The sequence below is a fragment of the Hirsutella rhossiliensis genome (genome assembly GCF_020360975.1).
Source record: "Hirsutella rhossiliensis strain HR02 chromosome Unknown scaffold00012, whole genome shotgun sequence".
NCBI lineage: Eukaryota > Fungi > Ascomycota > Sordariomycetes > Hypocreales > Ophiocordycipitaceae > Hirsutella > Hirsutella rhossiliensis.
The window spans coordinates 131,533-154,710 of NW_025408678.1; the positions used below are offsets into that span (position 1 = coordinate 131,533).

General features: G+C 57.9%; 6 protein-coding genes across 6 annotated transcripts; 5 read left to right on the forward strand and 1 right to left on the reverse strand.

Annotated features, from left to right (window-relative positions):
* Positions 1-169: 169 nt before the first annotated feature.
* HRG_09196 (AMP-binding enzyme domain-containing protein) lies at positions 170-12,279 on the forward strand (the record flags this gene model as incomplete). The annotated part of the gene is made up of 8 exons (XM_044867667.1): positions 170-1,007; positions 1,112-1,884; positions 1,927-2,572; positions 2,621-4,884; positions 4,978-5,780; positions 5,982-6,450; positions 6,496-7,776; positions 7,834-12,279. The coding sequence occupies 8 exons, from the start codon at positions 170-172 to the stop codon at positions 12,277-12,279; spliced, it is 11,520 nt and encodes a 3,839-aa protein (XP_044716927.1).
* An 890-nt stretch (positions 12,280-13,169) lies between these two features.
* On the reverse strand, positions 13,170-14,819 carry HRG_09197 (major facilitator superfamily domain-containing protein; the record flags this gene model as incomplete). Its single annotated transcript, XM_044867668.1, has 1 exon — positions 13,170-14,819. The coding sequence occupies one exon, from the start codon at positions 14,817-14,819 to the stop codon at positions 13,170-13,172; it is 1,650 nt and encodes a 549-aa protein (XP_044716928.1).
* A 506-nt stretch (positions 14,820-15,325) lies between these two features.
* HRG_09198 (uncharacterized protein) lies at positions 15,326-15,856 on the forward strand (the record flags this gene model as incomplete). Its single annotated transcript, XM_044867669.1, has 1 exon — positions 15,326-15,856. The coding sequence occupies one exon, from the start codon at positions 15,326-15,328 to the stop codon at positions 15,854-15,856; it is 531 nt and encodes a 176-aa protein (XP_044716929.1).
* A 1,416-nt stretch (positions 15,857-17,272) lies between these two features.
* HRG_09199 (aldehyde dehydrogenase family domain-containing protein) lies at positions 17,273-19,175 on the forward strand (the record flags this gene model as incomplete). The annotated part of the gene is made up of 7 exons (XM_044867670.1): positions 17,273-17,554; positions 17,624-17,678; positions 17,731-17,832; positions 17,970-18,027; positions 18,115-18,330; positions 18,422-18,819; positions 18,892-19,175. The coding sequence occupies 7 exons, from the start codon at positions 17,273-17,275 to the stop codon at positions 19,173-19,175; spliced, it is 1,395 nt and encodes a 464-aa protein (XP_044716930.1).
* Positions 19,176-19,673: 498 nt separating this feature from the next.
* HRG_09200 (cytochrome p450 domain-containing protein) lies at positions 19,674-21,431 on the forward strand (the record flags this gene model as incomplete). Its single annotated transcript, XM_044867671.1, has 4 exons — positions 19,674-19,805; positions 19,886-19,986; positions 20,066-20,393; positions 20,448-21,431. 4 exons carry the CDS (start codon positions 19,674-19,676, stop codon positions 21,429-21,431), a joined length of 1,545 nt encoding a protein of 514 aa, XP_044716931.1.
* A 526-nt stretch (positions 21,432-21,957) lies between these two features.
* HRG_09201 (SAM dependent carboxyl methyltransferase domain-containing protein) lies at positions 21,958-23,145 on the forward strand (the record flags this gene model as incomplete). The annotated part of the gene is made up of 2 exons (XM_044867672.1): positions 21,958-22,190; positions 22,263-23,145. The coding sequence occupies 2 exons, from the start codon at positions 21,958-21,960 to the stop codon at positions 23,143-23,145; spliced, it is 1,116 nt and encodes a 371-aa protein (XP_044716932.1).
* Positions 23,146-23,178: the final 33 nt, after the last annotated feature.

Sequence of the window (23,178 nt, forward strand, 5' to 3'; positions counted from 1 at the left end):
CCGTCTTCTTCTTCAAATACGGAGACATTCCAGCCCGGCAATGAACTTGTGAGAGGCCATGTCTGCCATCGACTTCGTTGCACTTCATCACACCACCAAACTCCCGCTTCAGCCGCCGTAGCGACGGCGACCCCAGCTCAACCTGGAAAGGGATTCTCACAGCAACACAATGAACACGCCAGTACAAGCCAGGGAGCCCATCGCAATCGTTGGGATTGCGTGTCGCTTCCCCGGTGGTGCCAACAGCCCCTCCAAGCTCTGGGACCTCCTCTGCGAGAAACGAGATGTCCAGGAAACCATTCCGGTCGAGCGCTTCAACATCGACGCTTTTTACGACGTGAATAGTGAGAAGGCCGGATGCACAAATGCCAGAAAGGCATACTTACTCTCCGAAGACATACGGCGCTTCGATGCGGCCTTCTTTCAAACCAGCCCCCCCGAGGCAGAGGCCATGGACCCCCAACAGAGACTGCTCCTCGAGACCGTCTACGAGGCCACCGAAGACGCCGGTCTCCCGTATCAGAGCCTCAAGGGTTCCAATACAGCTGTTTACGTTGGGAGCATGACGGGCGACTACCACGAGATGCTGCTGCGCGACGTGCAGCACTTGCCTAAATACATGGCCACTGGCACAGCTCGAAGCATCCTCTCGAACCGCATCTCGTACTTTTTCGACTGGAAGGGCCCCTCGATGACCATTGATACGGCCTGCTCGTCGAGTCTCGTCGCCGTTCACGAGGCCGTCACAGCACTCCGCTCGGGCGTTTCCGACGTGGCCTGCGCGGCCGGTGCCAACTTGATCATTGGCCCGGAGATGATGGTGTCAGAGTCCAAGCTGCATATGCTGTCTCCGACGGGCCGCAGTCGGATGTGGGATGCCTCGGCCGACGGGTACGCGAGGGGAGAGGGAACAGCCACCGTCGTGCTGAAGAGACTGTCCCAGGCCCTGAAGGACGGCGACCGGATTCATGGTCTCATTCGTGAAACCGGCGTCAACTCTGACGGACGTGAGTGAGGCCTCGAGCAGCAACACCCTTGAAATCTCCTTCTAGGAAGAGAACAAGCCAGGGCAAAAGATGAGCGGCATTCGCTAATGAGATGAGTTGTGCAGGCACGAGCGGCATCACACTGCCCAGCTCAGAGTCACAAAAGGTTTTGATCAGGCAAACATATGCAAACGCCGGCCTGGACTGGACTACGGACGCAGGGAGACCCCAGTTCTTCGAAGCGCACGGAACAGGCACTCCCGCGGGAGATCCGATCGAGGCACGCGCCATCCACGACGCCTTCTTTGGCAATGGCACAAGCAACGCCGAGGGGACCATGCTCGTGGGATCCGTCAAAACGGCCATCGGCCATCTGGAGGGATGTGCCGGCCTTGCGGGTCTCATCAAGGCCGTCGAGGCTGTCCGTCGAGGCGTCGTGCCTCCGAACATGTTATTCAAGAAGCTCAACCCAGCCATCGAGCCCTTTTCTGCACATCTGCGAGTCCCCATCGAGGCCGCGCCATGGCCCGAACTGTCACGAAACACGCCGCGTCGCGCCAGCGTCAACTCGTTCGGCTTCGGAGGAACCAACGCACACGCCATTGTCGAGAGCTTTCCCGGCTATCCTACAGCCGCTGAACCAACCCGGTCCTGTAGCGACAGCCTCATAGTCACGCCGCTCGTGGTGTCTGCCAACTCGGAGCACTCGCTCCAGAGATTGGTAGCCGGGCTTTGCGAGAGTCTTGGGTCGACGAATAATGAGGAACAAGTGAACGGCCTGCTTTTCACTCTCGCCAAGAGGCGATCGCAGCTCCCGCTCCGGGTTGCCTTTTCCGGAAGCTCCCTTCAGGCCATGCGGGAGAAGCTGGACAAGGCGACGACATCCGCCGACGAGGCGGTGCCCATGCCCTTCAGCGAGGACGCGAGGCCACCTGGGCAGCCCGGCAGGATTCTCGGCGTCTTCACGGGCCAAGGCGCCCAGTGGCCGACCATGGGTCGCGAGCTTTTGCGGCGGACGACTTTTGCGAGAGGCTTTATGGACAGTTTGCAAGAGGCTTTGGCGAACCTTCCCGAGCCGCCTTCCTGGACGTTGTCGGAACAATGTCTGGCCGACCAGGACGTCACCCGCATCAGCGAAGCCGCCGTCTCGCAGCCGCTCTGCACGGCCGTCCAGCTTTTGCTCGTCGAGTTGCTCCGTCGAGCCGGCGTCAGGTTCGACTGCGTCATCGGCCATTCGTCGGGGGAGATTGCCGCCGCCTATGTCGCCGGCTTCCTCACGGCCGAAGATGCCATCCGCATCGCCTACTACCGTGGCGTCTGCGCGGGACTCGCCCGGGGTCCCGGCGGCCACCGGGGTGCTATGATGGCTGCCGGTATGTCTTACGACGAGGCCGTTGCCTTTTGCGGAGACCATTTCGCCGGGCGAATTGATGTTGCTGCCGCCAACGCCCCGGGGAGCGTCACTCTGTCGGGAGACGAGGACGCCGTCGGCGAAGCCATGGCGCTACTCCAGGAGAAGGGCACCTTTGCCCGCCTCCTCAAGGTCGACACGGCCTACCACTCGCGTCATATGCAGCCATGCGGCGGCCCGTACCTAGACCTTCTCGCGGCGTGCCGGATCCAGTGCTTGCCAGGGGACCCATCCTGCGAGTGGTTCTCCAGCGTCACTGGCCAACGCATGGACGCTGCCCAGCACTCTCGCCTCCTTGAGGGTGAGTACTGGAAGGAGAACATGGTCAAGCCTGTCTTCTTCACGCGCGCGACCGAACTCGTGGTTAGCTCGGCCGCTCTGCCCTGTCACGTCGCCCTCGAGGTCGGCCCTCACCCAGCCCTCAAGGGGCCTTTTGGACAGACGTTCAAGCAGGTGACTGGCGCTCAGATCCCCTATCAAGGCACGTTGGCACGGGGAGTCGACGATGTCGAGGCCATGAGCGATACCTTGGGCTTCCTGTGGTCTCGCCTCGGCAGCGACGCCGTCGACTTCGCCTCGTATGCCGAAACCATTTCCTCCGCCACCTTCTGTCGTCTTCCCGCAACCAACCTCCCCTCTTACCCTTGGGACCACTCGCAGTCGTTTTGGAAAGAATCGACAAGGTCTGCGGCCCTCCGGCTGCGGAGCAAGCCACCGCATCCGCTGCTGGGCGTCCGGTCAGCAGAGGACGCGGCCCAGGAATATCGATGGCTCAATACTCTGCGACTCCCTGACTTGCCCTGGCTGGAGGGCCACAAGGTTGAAGGACAGGTTATTTATCCTGCCGCGGGCTATCTTGTCATGGCGATGGAAGCGGCTAAAGCGCTGGATGAAACCAGCAAGGTCCACTTCATTGAACTGTACGATGTCTCCATCTCTAGCGCTATCCAGCTCGACTACGACTCCTCGGGCGTCGACGTACTCTTTGCCCTAAGGCTTCGTGAGCAACAGACGGAGTCGACTACCGCAGAGTGGGCGTGCTACACGTCTTCACCCGCGACCGTTCGCGAAACCGGCTGGAAATGCAATGCGAACGGCCGTCTGCGTGTCAAGTTCGGCCCCCCAGCCAGCGCCAACGACACTGCGTTGCCACCAAGAAACTTGCCGGTAGGCTCCCTAAGCACTGTAGACATGGATCGCTTCTACACCTCCCTCTCCGGCATTGGGCTCGATTACACGGGCGACTTCAAGCATCTCGACAGCGTGTCGAGAAAGTCCGGGCTGGCAACGGCAAAGGCAGCGCAAATGGCCCCTCGCTTCTCTGCCATGATCCATCCTGCGCTCCTCGACTCGGCATTCCAGTCCCTATTCGCTGCCTACGGCTGGCCTGGCGATGGAAGCCTCCAGGTTCCCTTTGTCCCGACGTCTCTCCGGAGCCTGCGTCTGGCCAACATGGAGGATCATGTCTCCGATGGGGAATCGCTGACCATTGACGCTTACTTGACCGACTGCAGCGGCCGTGAACTGACAGCTGACATTGAAATGTTTGTCTCCGCCAGTGGCCAGCCACTGATGCAGCTTCAAGGCTTGGCCTGCACCTCTCTGCGTAGGCTAGGTCCCCAGGACTGCAAAGAGCTATACACACGGACCGCGTGGGAACTTGACATTAACAATGGCGTCGCGTCTTTAGACATGAAGCAGCAGCAGGATGACCCGGAAGACGTTGAGCTGGTGGATTTGTGCGAGCGTCTTTCGTACTTTTACCTTCGAGAGCTCCACGGCAAGATCGATCGCAAAGAAGTGCCAGCTATGGAATGGCATTTCCAGCGCATCTTCGAGTGGATTGATCACCTCTTTCCGATGATTGAAGCCGGGAAACACCCTACCATCAGGAAGGAATGGTCCATGGACCAGCGCTCGTCGCTTCTTGAGCAGGCAGCCAGATTCCCGGATCAAGTCGATCTACTGCTGATCCAGGCGGTTGGCGAGAACCTCGGCGCCGTCTTGCGCAAGGAAACCACAATGCTAGAGCACATGATAAAGGACGACGTTCTCAACCGGTTCTATAAGTTTGGTCTTGGGTTTCAGAGGGCAAACGGTTACTTGTCCCGTATTGCGAAGCAGATTGCCCACATGCACCCGCGGATGAGAATTCTCGAGATTGGGGCTGGGACCGGAGGCGCTACGAAAGGTATTCTCGAGACCCTTGGCACTGCGTTCGAGAGTTATACCTTTACGGATATCTCGACCGGCTTCTTCGAAGCAGCGGCAGAGGCATTTGCGCCTTGGACTGCCAAGATGTTGTTCAAGCCCCTCAACGTGGAGAAAGATCCTGCTGCACAAGGCTTTACTGAGGCATCATACGACTTCATCATTGCTTCCAACGTGCTCCACGCCACCAAGTCACTTACGCAGACGATGCGCAATGCTCGGCGCCTGCTGAAGCCTGGTGGCCGACTGCTCCTTCTCGAGGTCACAAGCGATATTGTCCGTGTCAAGCTCATGATGTCAGGTCTGCCAGGCTGGTGGCTTGGAGGCGATGATGGTAGACGCCATGGACCAACTGTGACCGTGGCCGAGTGGAATTCGTTGCTGCTATCCACCGGATTCTCGGGGGTCGACCATACCGTCAACGATTTTGTCGACGCTACCCGATACATGACTTCCGTCATGTTGACCCAGGCAGTTAACGACGACATCCGTGTACTCCGCCAACCCCTATCAAGCCCCATTGACTGGCTGTCAGGACGTGCTGTTACCATCATTGGCGGCAAGAACAACCGCGTCGCCAAAAGCATCTCAGATACCCTGCTCGCGGTCAATGGCTCGCCATCAAACGCGTTCATCAGTTTTGTGGGGGCATTTGAGAAAATGCCATCGGAGCTACCCACAATGAGAACGGTTCTTGTTTTGGAGGATCTGGATGAGCCGGTGCTCAAGACCCTGACTCCGGGGAAGCTGGCAGCTCTGAAGCGGACCATGAACGAAGCCCGACAGGTACTCTGGGTCTCGAGAGGCTGTCGCGAAAAGGAGCCGTACGCAAACATGTCTATCGGCTTATGCCGCAGCCTTGCAGCAGAGTACAACCACGTTCAGATACAACATATCGACGTTGAGGAGTCTGGCCCTGGCAATCCGCTCATGATATCTCGCATATCCGAGGCCGTGGCTAGACTCATCTTCAGAACAACGCTCAAAGGCCCAATGGACGATATATTATGGTCCTTCGAGCCGGAGCTGGTCTTGGAGCAGGGGAGTTGGTTCATTCCTCGAATTCTACCAGATACCCAGCTCAACGATCAGCTCAACGCCGGGAAGATGGCGATCCAGACCCGCAGCTCCCCGGCCACGGAGGCTGTCGAGGTCCGTCGTGCGAGAAACGGGTTGGTCATAGCCCAGCCTCCCCCGTCATTGCCGTCATCACCGTCATCAGAAGCCACCGCGTCAAGTGGTGTCTGGATCCGAGTGACACATGCGTCTCTCTACCCCTTTCGTGCGGATGATGGCGCTCTCATCTATATGTGTATTGGGCATAAAGAGGATGAGCCGGCAACCCAGCTCCTTGTGGCCTCCACGGCCTGCAGCTCCCGCGTCTTTGCGCCTCGAAATTGCGTGTTCGACTGCTTGGGAGCAGCCCGCTTTACTCGTTTGAGCGAGATTGCTCTCACTATGGTCGCCTCCCAGCTTCTCGAAGGCATCGCATCGACAATTGTGCTTCACCAAGAAGATGAGTTTCTTGGGAAAGCTATTCGATGTAAGGCCGCTGAACTGGGCATAAAGTGCGTCTCCACCGCGTTCGCGTGCTCAACCAGGTCCAGCAAAGGGGGACGCGAAACAATCTTTATGCACCCTCAGGCTCCCGAGCGTGATGTCAAGCATCTTATTCCCCACGACGCGGCGCTGTTGGTCGATTTCTCAAACAATAGCAAGACCAGAGAGTCGACACTGTTGCGACTTTGCATGCCAGCTCGCTGCCTGATCGCCGCAGTGAGGGATCTGTTTGGAGGTGATAGCGACGAACTGCACTCAACTGGAACACCGGGTCCCGTGTTCGTCCGTCGTCTCAGGAACGTCATAGATTCTTCCCCTGGCTTTCAGCTGGCCACAGAGAGCCCGGTCATCAGAACCTCGGAGCTCTCAGGCAAGCCACTCCTCGATACGCACTACTCATCGGTTGTCGACTTTGCCACTGAAGCCGAAATGACTGCCACTCTCCAGCCCCTGAATGGCAGTCTTCTCTTTCGCCCGGACAAAGCTTATCTCCTGGTTGGCTGCACCGGAGGCCTTGGTCAAGCCCTGTGTCGGTGGATGGTCTCGGCTGGCGTCAGATATTTGGCGCTCACGACAAGAAACACTAGCAGAGTCGATGCGTCATGGCTCGAGGAGCTACGGCTTCAAGGCGCCCACGTCAAGCTGTTTCAGGTCGACGTGAGCGACAAGGAGGCCCTCGCGGCCGTTTATGATCAGGTAACGCGTGAAATGCCACCCATCTGCGGCGTTGCCCATGCTGCCATGGTTCTCTCCGACCGCTCGTTCGGCGAGTCAACAATTGTGGACTATGCTACAGTCTTTGGCCCCAAGGTTCAGGCCACGCAGAACTTGCACGAGCTCTTTCACGACCAGCAACTCGACTTTTTCGTCATGTTCTCGTCTCTGGCAAGTATCGTGGGCAACCGGGGACAGGCAAACTATGCCGCCGCTAACCTCTTCATGAGCGCTATCGCTCAGCAGCGAAGGACGCGCAAAATGGCGGCTAGTGTGATGCACATTGGAATGGTTTTAGGCGTCGGCTATGTGTCATCCAATGGCGCGCACGAGGAAACCCTGAGGCAGTATAACTACATGCCGATCGCCGAAGGAGACTTCCTCGATATGTTTTCGCAGGCGATTCTCATCGGCCAGCCCACTTCGCGACACTCCCCTGAGCTTATCACAGGCCTCAACCGCTGCAGCTTACAAACCGATGGGCAGAGATACTTTTGGTTCGAGAATCCAAGATTTAGCCACCACACCCTTGAGGAAGAGCGCAAAGAGTCAGCTACTGGCTCGAAAACGTCACTGTCGCAGCGTTTAGCCGAGGCGAATGGTTCGGAAGAGGTTCTCGTCGTGGTTCAGGAAGAATTCTGCGCAAAGCTAGAACGCATGCTTCAGGCTGAATGCGGCTCCGTTCGAACTTCGCAGCCACTAATGAATCTAGGAGTCGACTCACTGATAGCCGCCGAGATACGATCTTGGTTCTTGAAGGAGCTCGATGTGGACATCCCTGTCTTGAATATCCTCAACACGGCTTCCGTGGCGGAACTGTGCCGCGAGGCCGCGTCTCGCCTTTCCAAAGCACTGCAAGCAAGGGGTGGTGATGCAGTAGAGGCTCCTGTTAAGGTTCATGTTCGTGACAATGCCTTTGAATATTGTGTTTTCCCTGCTAACTACTTGCAGTTGACTCCAGCTGAACGGGAAATTATTATGGAGAGCAGCGACGGTTCGGTTACTGATGAAGCCACGAGTGAGCCCTCACAGATAGGATCGTCTCTGCTGGAGAGTGTCGATGATACTTCTGGGTGCACCAGCGTGGAAGACGACGAGAAAATACCATCCCTTATAGGCAAGCGGCCAAGGATTGAGCGGAGTAGCCGGCTGTCATCTGCCCAGGAGCGGATCTGGTTTCTACACCAGCTCCTCCAAGACCCCTCCACCTACAACGTCACTCTACTTTACCGCATCTCAGGTCCTCTCCGGCTGACTGACCTGGAGAAGGCATTTCACGCCATCATTCGACGCCACGAAACTCTGCGAACTTGCTTCTACACCGACCAAGACACAGGACTGCCGACCCAGGGCGTCTGCTCACATGGACAGTTCAGCCTGCAAAAGAAACAGTATACCACTTCATCTGCCCAAGAGGAGTTTGAGCAAATTCAAAAGGCGCATTACGACCTCGAAACTGGACCTATAATCAAGGCCATTGTCGGCAGCAACCCCGGCAATGACCATCACACCTTGGTGCTCGGGTTCCATCATATTGCTTTTGATGGCTTCAGTGCTCAGATTCTCATGCGGGATTTGGCCATTGCGTATTCCGGAACGGAGCTTTCCGGTACGCCGAGGAGCTATCTGGACTATGCCGAGGAGGAGAGAGACGCAAAGATCTCAGTCAAGACGCTCCGCTATTGGAAGACGCAGTTCGACACCATGCCGCCCATCCTGCCGTTGCTCGAGTTTGCAGAGTGCAAGGCGCGTGTGCCCTTGACAGATTACAAGACCAGGGCCTTGGAGCGGACTCTGCCTTCGGCTGTTTCCGACGATATCAAGTCTGCAGCTCGGAAAATGGGTGCGACACCGTTTCACGTGTACCTGGGCGCTTTGCAAGCAGTTCTGTTCAACTTGACCTCGGCCACAGACGTCTGTATTGGCGTCGTAGATGCGAACAAGACAGAGGCTGGGTACACGGAAACCATTGGCTTTTTTGTCAACCTGTTGCCTCTGCGCTTCCAGCTAAACGCATCCAAGACTCTTGGCGACATGGTTGGCGAGGCCAAGGTCAAGGCCAACGAGGCATTAGCGCATCGCATGCCTTTTGATGGTCTTCTTGACGAGCTCAAGGTGCCTCGATCTACGACCCATAGCCCTTTGTTCCAGGCTATCCTCAACGTGAAGATGGGCTCCACGAAAAACGCTACCCTTGGAGATTGCCAAGCAGAACTTGTCGGCTTCAAGGATGCAGACAATCCCTACGACCTGGTATTCGACATTGAAAGCTACCAGGACGGCTCGACCTCGATCAGCGTCAAGACACAACGCTATTTGTACACTGAACATGAGCTAGGGCTCGTTTTGGAGACCTACATTCGCACACTCAGCCTACTGGCCGAGAGACCCTCTCAAAAGGTGACCGCCAGCGTTGCACCCACCGCCGAGGAGAGGGCGATGGCGCTGCAACTCGGAAGGGGCATGAGGATACCGTCTCCGAAGTTTGGCGCAATCTCCCATTATTTTGACCACTGGGCATCCAAGCAGCCGGGAGCAATGGCCGTCAAAGATGACAGCGGTGTCAATCTTTCTTACACCGAGTTGAAGTCCAGGGTGAATGACGTTGCTGCGACACTCAAGCAGGCCGGGCTGAGACCGGGGGCCAAGGTTTGTGTTTACTGCGAGCCAAGCGTTCGCATTATATGTTGTTTGCTGGCCACTGTCAAGGTTGGGGGAGCGTATGTGCCCCTGGATATGCAAAATCCGACCAGACGTCTTCAACTTATAGTCGACGACTGCGAGCCGGACATGATCCTCTTTGACGAGGCTACGAGCAGTGTGATACCCCAGCTTCAGACAAGCGCACGGCTTTTGAACGTGGATAACATCAAGCCCACTTCCGGCCCTTCGACTTACGTTGAGGATGTGGCCCAAAGTTCAGAAACGGCGTTCATCTTCTATACCAGCGGCACCACCGGTGTTCCCAAGGGAGTGCAAGTTACCAACCGGAGCCTGGTGCACCATAGTGACGCCGTGGTCCATTTCTACGGCATCCAACGTGGGGTGGTGCTCCAGCAGGCCCCTTTGGGCTTCGATCTATCGCTCAGCCAGATGGCGTTATCGATGATGACGGGAGGGACGCTACTGGTCGCCTCCAGCGCAACCCGCAGGGACCCGGAGCAGCTGGCCTGGTTGATGCTTTCTGGCCGAGTCACGCACACCATAATGACCCCAACGCAGGCCCTCGCACTCATTCGTCACGGCCACGACGACTTGTCGAAGTGTGTCGACTGGAGATTCTCGCTTCTCTCTGGAGAGCCCTTCCGTGCCCATGTCGTCTCCGAGTTTAGGCGGCTCGACTTGGCTGGTCTGGGGTTGTACAATGGCTACGGGCCTACCGAGATCACCATCAACAGCAGCAGCGGACCGGACGAGCTGATTGCGACAGCCCCGAAAGACACACGGGATCCGACAATTGGCCACACGCTCCCCAACTATTCGTGCTATATCCTGAACGAGCAGCTGCAGCCCGTCCGTGTCGGCTTTGCCGGGGAGCTGTTTGTTGGCGGCGCAGGCGTGGCTGCTGGCTATTTGCGACACAGAGCGCTCACCGAGTTAAAATTTATCGCGGACCCCTTTGCACAGCCCGAGGATGTGGCTCGAGGCTGGTCTCGAATGTATCGGACTGGAGACAAGGCCAAGCTTCTGCCAGACGGCCGCATCGTCTTCCTTGGCCGCATTGCCGGTGACACTCAGGTCAAGCTCCGGGGGTTCCGGATTGAACTGGATGACATCGCCAGCAACATCGTCAAGAGCTCCAACGGCATGATTTCCGAGGCCGCCGTCTCGCTGCGCCACAGCGCCGACGGATCCGAAGACGGCGCTTTCTTGGTCGCCTTTGCCGCTCTGTCAGGACCCGGCTGCCCGCAAGAAGGAACGGCTCGCTTCCTCAAGCAACTTCTGCGCGACCTGTCGCTTCCTCAGTATATGATGCCGTCCAGGATCGTGCCGGTCGATGGGCTGCCGATCAACTCATCTGGCAAGCTGGATCGGCACGCTCTCGATGTCCTCCCTGTACCCCATGACCCAGACACCGTTGAAGACGAGTCCCTTACGGCTACGCAGGAGAAGCTGAGGGAGCTGTGGCTAAATGTCTTGCCCTCGGTAGTCCCCATTGGATCGGAGACCGACTTCTTTGAAGCCGGTGGCAACTCTTTGCGCATCGTCGTCCTGCGGGAGAGCGTTGCTCGAGCGTTTGGTGCTCCGATCACGGTCTTTGATTTGTTCCAGTGGAGCACTCTGGCGGGCATGGCGGCCAGGATCGACAGCTCGTCAGAATCACCAGAACAGCGGAACCAGATCGACTGGGCCGTGGAGACACGAGTGGAAGCTGCTACCAGTTGCCCGGAAGTGACATCGAAGGGCGGTGAAGCCAGGTCAGCCTTTGAGATCACCGAGGTGCTCGAGGTCGTCCTTACTGGCGCCACTGGATTCCTCGGGTCTGCCATTCTTCAGATGCTCCTCGACGATAAGGCGGTATCCCGTATTCATTGTATAGCTCTGAGAAACTCCGCCAGAGCTCTTGAGCAACATCCGCTCCTCCTGTCTGCTCGAGTCACCTGTTACGAAGGAGACCTTTCCCAGCCTCAGCTTGGGCTTTCTCGGAAAGACTACGACGCGCTGTCCCAAAAGGCGCATAGGATTATTCACAATGGCGCCGATGTGTCGTTCCTCAAGTCTTATCACTCCCTCCGAAAGCCCAATGTCGGCTCAACACAGGAGCTGGCGATGTTAGCGGCTCCACGCCGAGTCCCCTTTCATTTTGTGTCGTCAGGAGGCATCGTCAACCTGACAGGCCTGGATGGTCTGCCCGAGATTTCTGTGTCCGGGTCTCATCCGCCGACAGATGGCTCCCAGGGCTATGCGGCGTCCAAATGGGCCTCAGAGGTGTACCTCGAGGAGTGCGCTCGCCACTTGGGCATTCCGATCTGGATACATAGGCCATCCAACATCACGGGGGGCAACGTGCCATCGACAGACCTGATGGGCAACTTGATCAAATACTCGGGCCAGGTCCACGCGTTGCCCGACATGGGGCTGTCCTGGCGAGGCTCTTTCGACTTCGTGCCGGTCGAGGCCGTGGCCGAGGGCATTGCTGGCTCACTGCACGAGCCGGGAGCGACGGGGCGGATCGTCTACCGCCACCACTGCGCGGATGAGAAGATCCCGGTGCACGGGCTGGCGGCGCATCTCGAGGCAGAGCTGGGAGCGCCACTGGAGATGGTGAGCGTGGACGAGTGGCTGTCTCGGGCTGAGGGGGCCGGGCTCGACGGGACGGCGTCGCTGCTGATCCGGAAGATGCTGGACGGGAAGAAGGGGGGTGGTGGCATTGTTCCGTGTCTGTTGAAGGAGTAGGTGAGTGTTGTTCGGTGTTGAGTTTTTCATGACGTGATGCTCTGTATATGTATTCATTGGAATTGTTGCATGGGCGTCTGGGTATTTATTTCTTGTATCACGCAGATTGGCGTTGGACTAGGGACTCGAGATCGGGATGAAGGCATCTAGCAAGGCGGATGGCTTTTAGATGAAATCATTGCTCAAATTAACACGCAAGGTCAAGTCTTCTTCTTGGGCGTAGGACGTAATTTGCAATTCAGTCTGAAATCTCTTCGCCGAGACTGAGATAATGAATTGAGTACGTCCTTGGATTTATTTCCTTCCAGCCAACTGTCTAGCGTGATGCTGTATGCGTGGACTCATCTTCCAAGTGAATCCATTTAATATTCTATCAGTTCCACTCAGGCGGTAAAGTAGGCCTAGCAATGCCAGTAAAAAGACATAGAGCCGCGGCTGTGTCAAGCACGCAGCGACTTGGTCGTGTCCTCCGCTTGAAGCACCATCCCTACGCGATCAACTGTCTTCCTGTACCCTTGCACGGTGATGTAAAGGAAGTCTTGCGCCGTGTACAAGTAAAGTAAGTCGAGAAAAAAACAAGCCGTTATCGCTTGCAATTCATGTTTCTCTTCACGCCGTAGATACCTCATCAAGTGCCTAGAGAGTAACCGCATATAAAATCCAAAACGAGCTTCAACGAGCTTCAGGTGACGTCCGCTATAAGAAGTGGAATGAATGGCAAGGGGTCGAAGTCAGTGTAACCCTGCTCACTCGGTCGCACCACATCAGCTGCACGCCAAGCCAATCATTGATGTGTGGATAAAGGAGCCCGCGAAATAAACCAGCACTCTTCTCTCTGTCGCCGAAGGGCCCTGGCCGTATCCCAACGCCGGGGCAGACCAGCAGTCTCGTCATGGAGACTCCTTGTCCGACGTGTCGTTGCTCAAAACGCCCGACCCGGCGCCCTCCTTCAAGCCAAACTCGGTGTTGAGCTCGTCGCGGAGCTCGACGGTGGGGACAAAGAGAGCGCACGCAAAGGCCAAGAGAGCAAAGGCTATCGACGCCTGCCACATGACCCGCAACCCATCCACGTACAGCTGCGCCACCTCGGACTTGAGGCCCGGGCTGCCGTCGAGGGTAAGCATGAACTGCTTCGTCGCCCGCTCGTACGCGCCGCCGTCGACGAGCATTTCCCGCACGACCGGGTTGGAGACGCGCGACGCCGCATTGCTTGAGTAGGTGTTGAAGATGGCGCCAGGAATGGCAAGCCCCCATACGGATCCAAAATTACGAAGGAAAGTCCAAGCGCCGGTGGCCGTCGCAACATCCGACTCGGCGAGACTGGCCAGGATGGGGGGGAGGGTGCTGGTGAAGACGAAGCCGAAGCCGAATCCAAGCAGGAGCTGGAAGCCGACCCATTGGCCCGTCGGCGAGGTGGCGTTGAGGAGGTTGCACATTCCGCAGCCAAGAGACATGAGGCCGAGGCCGAGCAGCTGCCAGACGCGGTAGCGGCCCGTCTTGGTGATGAAAACACCGGCAAGCACGCCGGCGGGGGCGCTCGTCGTCGCAATGGGGAAGAGCATGACAGCGGACCGCATCGGGCTGGCCTCGCGGACGGCCTGGAAGTAGACGGGCAGGAAGTAGCAGGCCCAGAAAAGGAGCATGCTGTGGAGGAAGCTGATGACAAGGCAGAGGGCCGAGGTACGGTTGCCAAAGATGCGCAGCGGCATCGTCGGCTCGCGCAGCCAGGGGGCAGCTTGGTAGGCGAAGAAGGCGACGTGGCCGGCAAGACCAAGGACAAGAGGCAGGGCAACGCGCCACGAGGACCAGGGATAGCGAGTGCCGCCCCAGCCGAGGGCGAGAACGACGGAGGCAACAGAGGCGATGAGAATGGCGCTGCCGCCCCAGTCGATGCGGGCCAGCTGGTCACGGAGGGGGCCGGCCGGGGGGCGGTGCAGCTCGAGGAAGAGGGCAAGGAGGGCGAGGGCGAGGCCGGAGATGGGGAGGTTAAGGTAGAAGATCCAGCGCCACGAGGAGCCCTGGGCAAAGGCACCGCCGAGAATGGGGGCGACGACGGCTGCAATTGCCCAAATGCCTCCGATAACTCCGGCGTACAGGCCGCGCTCACGGATCGAGACCAAGTCGCAGATGACAATCTCGGACATGGTAAGGATACCGCCGCCACCGATGCCCTGGACGGCGCGGCCGGCAATCATCATGGCTGTAGAGGAGGCGCCGCCACAGAGACCGCTGCCGAGGGCGAAGAGGCAGACGGCGAGCAGCGTCAGGCTTCGGCGGCCGTAGATGTTGGCGGCCTGGGCGAAGATGGGGATTGTGGCCGTCGAGGCGAGCAGGTAGGCGTTTGTGATCCACAGGTAGAGCTCTTCGGAGCCGAGGGCGGCTGCAATGGTCGGCAACGCCGTGGAGAGGATGGAGGTGTCGAGGGCGGCGAGAAAGGTGGTTAGAGCGATGGCGGCAAAGACGAGCCAGAACCGCGGGCCCTTGTTGGCACCGCCATTGTCCGTGGCTCTGCTCTTTTCTTGCCGAGGGCTCGCATCCATGGCTGGGTTGCGCGCCAGGTAAGACGGCGATTGCGGGAGACTCTCAACGTGGTGGTGAGTGAGGGCGGCGGCGAAGAGGAGGCGGGAGAGGAGAAGAGGAATAGGGGGCCGGCGGCCGGCGGCCTATCGCGCCACCAGACGGCAGTCCTTCCTCTTCCGCCTCCTCCACAGTCGCCTCCTCCACTCGAAGCGGACATGCGACCGGTCGTGAAGGACGCGGCGGGAGGTGGAGCTGCTGCTGGCCGCCCTGCAGCGTGAGGTGGAAAAGGAAATGGGGAAGTCGCCGAAAATGGCACCACCTCTCTCCCGCAAACAAATAATCCGATCCGACGACGACATCAGCAACCACGACGACATCAGCACCGACGACATCCACGACGAGCCGGGAACCCATCTCACGGCACCTCTGCGACCGATTTCGCTGCCGCAGATGACAGACGGTCCGCCATTACCATAATACAACTTGTCACTGAAAAGAAAAAAAATCGAAAAAAAATCTAAAAGAAATGGCCTCGCGCCTCTTCTTCGACCCCCTCGTCGCCCTCCGCGCCGCCCCCCTCGTCTCGTCGACCTGCTCCCTCCTCTTTGCCTGGGACCAGCACTTCTTCCTCGGCCTCCTCAACCGGCCCGAGAACCGGCCCCACTCCCGTCCGCTGCTCCGCTCCTACTTCTCCTCCTTTTTCCGCCGCGCCCTGCCCTTTGTCGTCGTCACCATCGCCGCCTCCACCTGGCTGGGCATCGGAAACCTCTACGCCCGTCCAGACGCCCTCGTCGCCTCTTCTTCGTTGCGCTGGTATGCTGCCGGCTCCGCCCTCGCCGCCGCTCACTTGCTCTACGTGCCGGCCATAGCCCCCAGCTGTCGGGCGCTCATCTGTGCCGATGGACCTGCCGCTGGTGCAGACGACGACGTCAACGCTTATCTTGACGATTGGCTCACCGTCAACGCCCGCCGCATGCTGACCGTCGACCTTGCCGCCTGGGCTGCTTTTGTCGTGGCCGTGACCAGGTCGCTGCCGCACAGTAGAGTGAGAGAGTAAGGGAGAGGTAGTCTTTAATATCTCGTTGTAGCCAAACCAATACTCGAGGAATACTGAATCAAGGGCTCTTGTGGCGTGGTTTCGATGTTGGCGCCTGGCTGCATGAGCCTACCATGCCGCTGTCAATCTTAGGGAATTAAACCTCAGCTCTCCTCTTCTTCAAGTTTCAGTCTTGCAGAAGAGGTACATAGAGAATATCAGCCGCCTGTACCTGTGCCTTTGTTGCTACCTTTCCGAGCGTACCTAACGAACCGGTCTCTTACACAATAGCATAGACCATCGGAAGGGGAAAACTCTGCCTGTGATATAATTATGTCGTGGATGTGAGAATCATAGCTCATAAAAAAGTCACATTAGCCCAAATACCAGACACGACCTAGGGCGACTGAGTGGCATGAGCACCGAAACAACCCCAACATCGCCAAGCTATCACCGAGGTCGACATTACCTGATAGCTTGTCGTCCTTGTGAGCTACACCTGGCAACTCTGTCGGCGGCCGAGACGTATACTTCGCTTGTTTGTCCTAACCAAATAGGCAGGCAGCGCACACATCATGGGCCGATACGGTTCCTTGCTGCAACTTTCAAAGCCAATCAACCGCATCCGAAGAAAGTAGATGGATGGAGGGACATATATGTTTGCTCGTGACCTGCAAGCTGCCCTGGCACTGTCAACGGGATTCTCGTTCCGTTACACGTTGCTTTGAACATACAGTAGCGTTGGGTGCTGATTACCATTGTAAGTCTGGTGCTTATGTGAAGTTAGCCGACACGTCGCCCGCCGCGTTCATGGGCTTACTATCTGCGGACACGGAATAGAAGTACGCATAGGGATTTTACAGTTCCAGCGCGTTTGATGTCTACGAGAAGCTCAGACATTCATACACGTAATCGCCGGCTACACCATGATGAATGACGACGAGGGGCTGTGGTGGACGATTTGGGTATGCTCGAGATGTATGCTCGAGATACTTGTCTTTGAAGCTGAAGGGGACATTCAGAGTCCAGAGATGCTCGTGCTTTTTTATTGTGCATTAACATTGGTATCCGTTTCACAGTCATGAAGAGATCTGCCGCGTCGACTTCGAAACTGTCGGAACCCGGAGTTGGAATCAAAGTAGATTGCCTCTATGCCTACAAGATACAGTTTATACCATCTAATTGGCGAAGGAGTGAAGTCGAACCTGGGTCCGATACTTTCTTCAAACTAGGCAGACGCCGCTGCGCTTCACTCGTGTACATGGACCGGCGACCACGCGCAAAGTCGCCGACCCAGCGCACTCGGTGACTTTATAAAAGCTTCGGCACATGTCATCGCTGCCGTTACATCTCTCTCATCTGCCATCTCTTTGCGCACATTGCAAGTCGAAAACGGAGTCAACAGCTCGATAAGACCAAAGGACAAACTATCCCGGCATGGACTGGGTCAACTTTCACAATACTATCGGGGGCAAGCCTCGAGGCGCGAAAACAGGGCGCCATGGGACGAATCCTTTAAATCAACAACCGCTCTGGGATGTGCCCGTAGCGACCGAGGGGGACGTTGACGACTGTGTAGCTGCCGCGCGCAAGGCGTTCCCGGCCTGGTCGCGGCGGCCGTACGAGGAGAGAACCGAGCTGCTAGACCGGTTCGCGGATCTCTACCTCTCCCACGCCGCCGAGTTTTCACGGCTGCTTGCCGACGAGTGCGGGAGGACGGTATTGAAGCCTTGATGGCCGCGCCATCCTATTGCCACTCAATATGATACCAACCTACTGTTTCTCCAGGTCGAAAACGCGGCCATCGAGGTCTGCTGGGCTGCACAGTGGCTTCGCTATCCATGTGCGTCGATCTCTGCTGCCTGGCATGCGCTCTTTGTGCTGACGTGGAACAGCCAAGTACAGGATTCCACAAGACAGGATCGAGGACGAGTCCAAGGTGGTGAGCATCACGCGGGAGCCCCTTGGGGTCGTTGCTGCCATTTGCCCGTGGAATTGTATGCTGTCTCGGCCGTCGCCCTACTACTCGACATGCATTTGCTAAACGCCCTCGCTCTCTTGGACTCAGTTCCTCTCATGCTCGGTATGCTCCAGGTTTCTAGACGGCTTGCTGGCATACTCACCTCTGGCATAGCTATCGGAAAGATCTCCCCGGCCCTTGCCACTGGGAATTGCGTAATCCTCAAGCCTTCGTATGTCTCTCTTGACGCTGTTGCACATCGACTGAAGTCTGCTATCCCGCGAAGCGCTGACCATTGACCTTGCGGCGCCAAACACAGACCATTCACGCCCTACACGTCCCTCAAGCTGGTAGAGTTGGCGCAGCAGGTCTTCCCGCCCTCGGTTCTCCAAGCGTTGAGCGGAGACAATGACCTCGGTCCGCTGCTGGTGCGGCACCCTGGTGTCGACAAGATCTCTTTTACGGGGTCCTCGGCCACAGGGAAGCAGATCCTCAAGGCCGGTGCCGATCAGATGAAGCGCATCACGCTGGAAACGTGCGACTCCCACCCCCGCTCCGAGGCCAACACGTGAATACTGCTGCTCGAGGTGAAGCAAGAGCTGACCCCTATCTCTGAGAGAGGGCAGCGCCGGAAATAACGCCGCCGTTATCCTGCCCGACGTCGATGTTGAGATTGTGTGCCCACGAATCGCCGGCGCCTTGTGGTTCAACGCAGGTCAAGTATGCATCGCACCGCGGAGGCTGTACATCCACGAAGAAAGGTTTGATGAGTTTGTCGAGAAGCTGGCCGGCGCGACGGCCGATTTGAGCCGGGACATGGCGGCGCGCATCGGCCCCGTGCAAAACCGTGTTCAGGTGGAAAAGCTTGTTGAGTCGCTTCACGGAGCCGCTGACATGGGGGCGCACGACTTCGTTTTGGGCGGGCCCGGGGCGTTGAGATCGACCGAGGAGGACTTCTTCCTGCGGCCGACTATTTGCAAAAACCCTCCGCCAGACTCTCCGCTTCTCCGGCAAGAGAACTTTGGTCAGTGTCCTGGCTATCGACCAAGGAGTGAAGAGAGGGAGGCGCGAGACGCAGCCGGCTGACTGTTTGTAGGACCCATTGTCTGCTGCGTGCCCTTCTCTACGACAGAGGAGGCGGTGCGGCTCGCCAACGACACCGAGGGCGGCCTCGCGGCCAGCGTCTGGTCCGGCGACGTAGAGGCGGCCAGGCAGATTGCTTCACAGCTCGAGGCCGGCAGCGTCTTTATTAATGGGCCCCCTCGGCCGGATCCTTGCGTTCCTTTTGGCGGGCACAAGCAGAGTGGACTGGGCGTTGAGTATGGCCTCGAAGGACTGCTGTCCTATTGCCAGGTCAAGGCTGTCTACATGTTCAAGTGAAGGGCGCGCCCGATAGGCAAGCTTTGTTTGATGCAAAGCCCCGTAGCAGCTTTCCCTGTTACTCTGGGGCACTGCTGCTTTCTACTATTTACAAAAGATTATAGTCTTGGTGGTGCCAGGCTCGCCACCAGCAGACAAATCCAACAACGAAAGGGCCCAGGCATGATTATGATTATCGATTCAATAGTGAGAAACACGAACCAAGTGATTGGGTCGGAGGCATGCCCGGGTCCTACCCCCGGGCCCAACACTCTTCGGTGGGTATCGGCGGTTTGACAAGGGGGCAGCGGATCTCGCCGACGTCTGCTGACATCGAACGACGATGATTTGCCGGCATGGGAGTGCTCTATAGCAATATGACAAGGGCCGGTTCGCGGGCTTCGCTGATTCACCTACGGTCTTCTTCTCTCCGTATCTTCTTGTCTCTTCCACCCCTGTTGTTCCTTCCCGACCTTTCTTCTCTTCCGGGGCCTCTCCAGCAGCGAAAGTTAGGGGACCATGGACGCCAACATTTCTCAGATACTCCCGTCTTCCAGCACCGAGGCGGGACTGCTGTTGAGGCACTGGAGCGTGACCAATCTGGTCCTGACTTGCGTCGCCGTCATTTTCATCTTGCCGAAGCTTGTCTCTGTAGGTTTAACCTGCTGTTGCTATGAGAGAATATGATCTCTTGAAGAAAACTCACCACTGACGGAGTAGTACGACGGCAGCTCTTACAGAATGTCTTCTCTCCGTTGCGCTCCATCCCCGGCCCGCTGCTCAACAAGGTCAGCTCGTGGCCGCTGACCATTGCCACGCTCAAAGGAACCAGGTAACACTCCTCTTTCTCATCACCTCTAGTTGTATTCATCGCCTTCTCGTGATATACGTTGTCTGACGTCGGCAACTAGTCACCATTTTACCCGCATCTTGCACGAGAAGTATGGCCCCATAGTACTTCTAGCGCCTGGTATAATCTCTGTAGCCGACGCTGGCGAGATCCGGCGCATTATCAAATCCGAGGATTGGGCCAAGTCGCATGCCATCTACGGAAACTTCAGGCAGGACCCGGACCGGCCGACGCTGCTGGCCTTTACCGACAAGAAGGCATATGGCCGGCGCAAGCGTTTAATATCCGGCATGTTTGGAATCAAGTGCATTCGCAATATGGAGCCGCTAATGAGGGATTGCGTCGCCGTTGCGGTGCGAGAGCTGGGCCGGGCGTGTGACGGGGCCGGGGTCGGGGCCGGAGCCGGGGCCGGGGCCGGAGCCGGGGCCGTCGTCGACATGCAGCACCTCGTCCATGGATTGGCAATAGACATTATAGGCGTCACCACCTTCGGGCAGAGCTTTCACGTCGTGGAGAACGGCAGCCATCCTCTGCCGACGCGGCTCAAGCAGGGCCTCAAGCTGGCCGCCTGGATGATGCTCATTCCCTGGATTCGGAAGCTACCGCTTCTGCCAACGCGCGACCCCTACATCGATCAGTTCACGCGCGACATTGTCAACGGGCGGCGGCGGGAGCTTGCGTCCGGCGAGCGTTCCGGAGCGAGAGCGGACCTGCTGCAGTGGCTCGTCAAGGCGAGCAGCAGCGACGACGACGCGGGCTCCGAGTTCCGCACCTCGGACGTGCAGGACGAGAGCGTGGTGCTGCTGACGGCCGGCAGCGAGACGACGGCCAACGCCGAGCTCTTCACCCTGCTGCTGCTCGCCAAGCATCCGGCGGCGCTGGAGCGGCTCTACCAGGAGGTCGACTGGTGGTATCCCGCCGACGACCCGGGGCGGGAAACAGACTGCGGCTACTCTCTGATGGGCATGGTCTACCTCCAAGCCTGCATCAACGAGGCCATGCGCCTGGTGCCCGGCCAAGCAACCGGAAGCCCCCGCGAGACGAGCCGCGACGAGGTCGTGCTGAACTACCGCGTTCCCCAGGGCACCACCGTCTTCCCCAGCACGCAAGAGGCCCATACAGACCCGTGTCTCTGGGACCAGCCGCAGCGCTTCATGCCTGAGCGGTGGCTGGACGGCGCCATTGACGATGCCGCGGTGCCCTTCTGGCCCTTTTCGGCTGGGAATCGCGTCTGCATAGGCAAGCATTTCGCCCTCCAGGAGATGCATTTGACGCTCGTCACTCTGCTGCGGCACTTTGCCTTTGAACACATCCCCGGCCAAGATGAGACGACGGTCTTTCGTGTGGCTCAGCAGTTGCGCGCCGAGGCCTATTGGATGAAGGTGAGCAGGAGGATGAGTGTCAAGGCGGTGGGCGGGGGGGCATGAGTTATGAGGACTGTATCCTTGCGCTTTACGGACATGACACGTTTTAGACTAATGGAACTCTGATCTATTTTCTCTGGCTCTCCGTCTCGTGCAAGGTCGTGTTGGAATGTACGTGAATGAAGGCTAAACAAGGTCTGCAAGACTGTTGAAGCTTGACTCTAGGCGATCGATCACTGGTATGAGTCTTGTCAGGATGAGATGATCGATAATGATCGATAATGATAATGATAGTCGCAATACTCTGTACGTATGTTACACTTGTTAATACGCATGATTTAGGTTAACTTACGGGTCAAACTCTCCAGCCCGACCATCACCCCGACGTTGATACTCAATAATCGCCGAAAGCGCCGAAGAAATAAGACACATATACTCCGCACACGATGGAAACACAGGTACTTGCAGGCTTGAACTGTGAATTACTCGTCGAGTACACACATCACTGGTATACGTCAAGCACATAGCCTTCTACCCATACCCGAGGCCTTTTACATCGAGCCGTCGGGCTTCCCAGCCTTTAGCCGCCATGCCCGCAGCCCAACTCGCCGTCGACGACGCCGTTCTCGTCAACGATGTCCCCATGCAAGGCAAGGGCTCGTACCGCTCACACGCGGCGCTCCAGCACGAGGCCATGCTCAAGACGCTGCCGCTTCTCCAGAGGGCCGCCCGCGAAGCTGCTGCCAGCGGTGACGGGCTCCCGTCTGGCAGCGACCAGCAATTCACCATTGTCGAATACGGCTCGGCCCATGGCAACAATTCGTGCGTGACTTCGTTGTCCTTATGTCCTTATGCTTGACTCGCTCCGCTGACTTGGAGCATCGATACTTGTAGAATCGAGCCCCTGGAGGCCATGCTTCCCCTGACGCAGTCCGATCAGGTTCAGCTTCTACTAAGCGACAGACCGGAAAACGACTTCAACACACTGTCCGCCACCGTCTCCGCCTGGGCCGACGCCCTAGATCCGGCCCGGTTTCCGTCCTCGGTCTTCCTTGGCTTGATTCCACGAAGCTTCTACCGCCCCCTCGTCCCGCCCCGGTCCGTCAACCTCGGCTTCTCTCTCTGCTGCCTCCACCATCTCGATCGACTGCCCGCTGCAGCCCATGACGACGAAATGAAGCGGCTGTGCCGGGCCCAAGCCCACGACGATCTCTGTCTCTTCCTGCGCCTCCGCGCCTCTGAAGTGGTGAGAGGAGGCTCGCTTGTTCTCACCTTCGTCGGCCGCGACGCCTCGGGTCGCGACAACTACGCCGGTCCCGTTGACGCTTGCCGCAAGGCCATGGTGCAGATGATCGAAGACGGTGTTATCCCGGCATCCGTCGCCGCCGCCTTTCGCATTCCAACCTACGACAGATCCCTCGACGACGTTTGGGGGTGCCTAGATGAGCTGCGCGGTGTCTGGGAGGCGCGTGAAGTCCAGGCCGATGCGGTGCTGCACCCGGCCATTAAGGACCTGGCGCGCCATACGCGCCATGGTGAGGACAATGCGGCCAGTCAGCAGTACTCTGACGTCGTCATCGACTGGCTTATGGCCGTCTGCTCGGGCTACTTTCTCAAAGCCGTCCGTGTCGGCGGTGCGGATGATGCCTACACCGAGGCAGGGGCGAGTCAACTCCTGAGCGAATGGGCGCGGAGAACCAAGAGGATTTTTCTCAAGGATCACCGAGATGAGCCGGTCTTTTGTTCTTTTATCCGGATGCTACTGCACCGCCTCTAGTCGGAATAGGAGTTTTGGTGCCCTTGCTTCTTA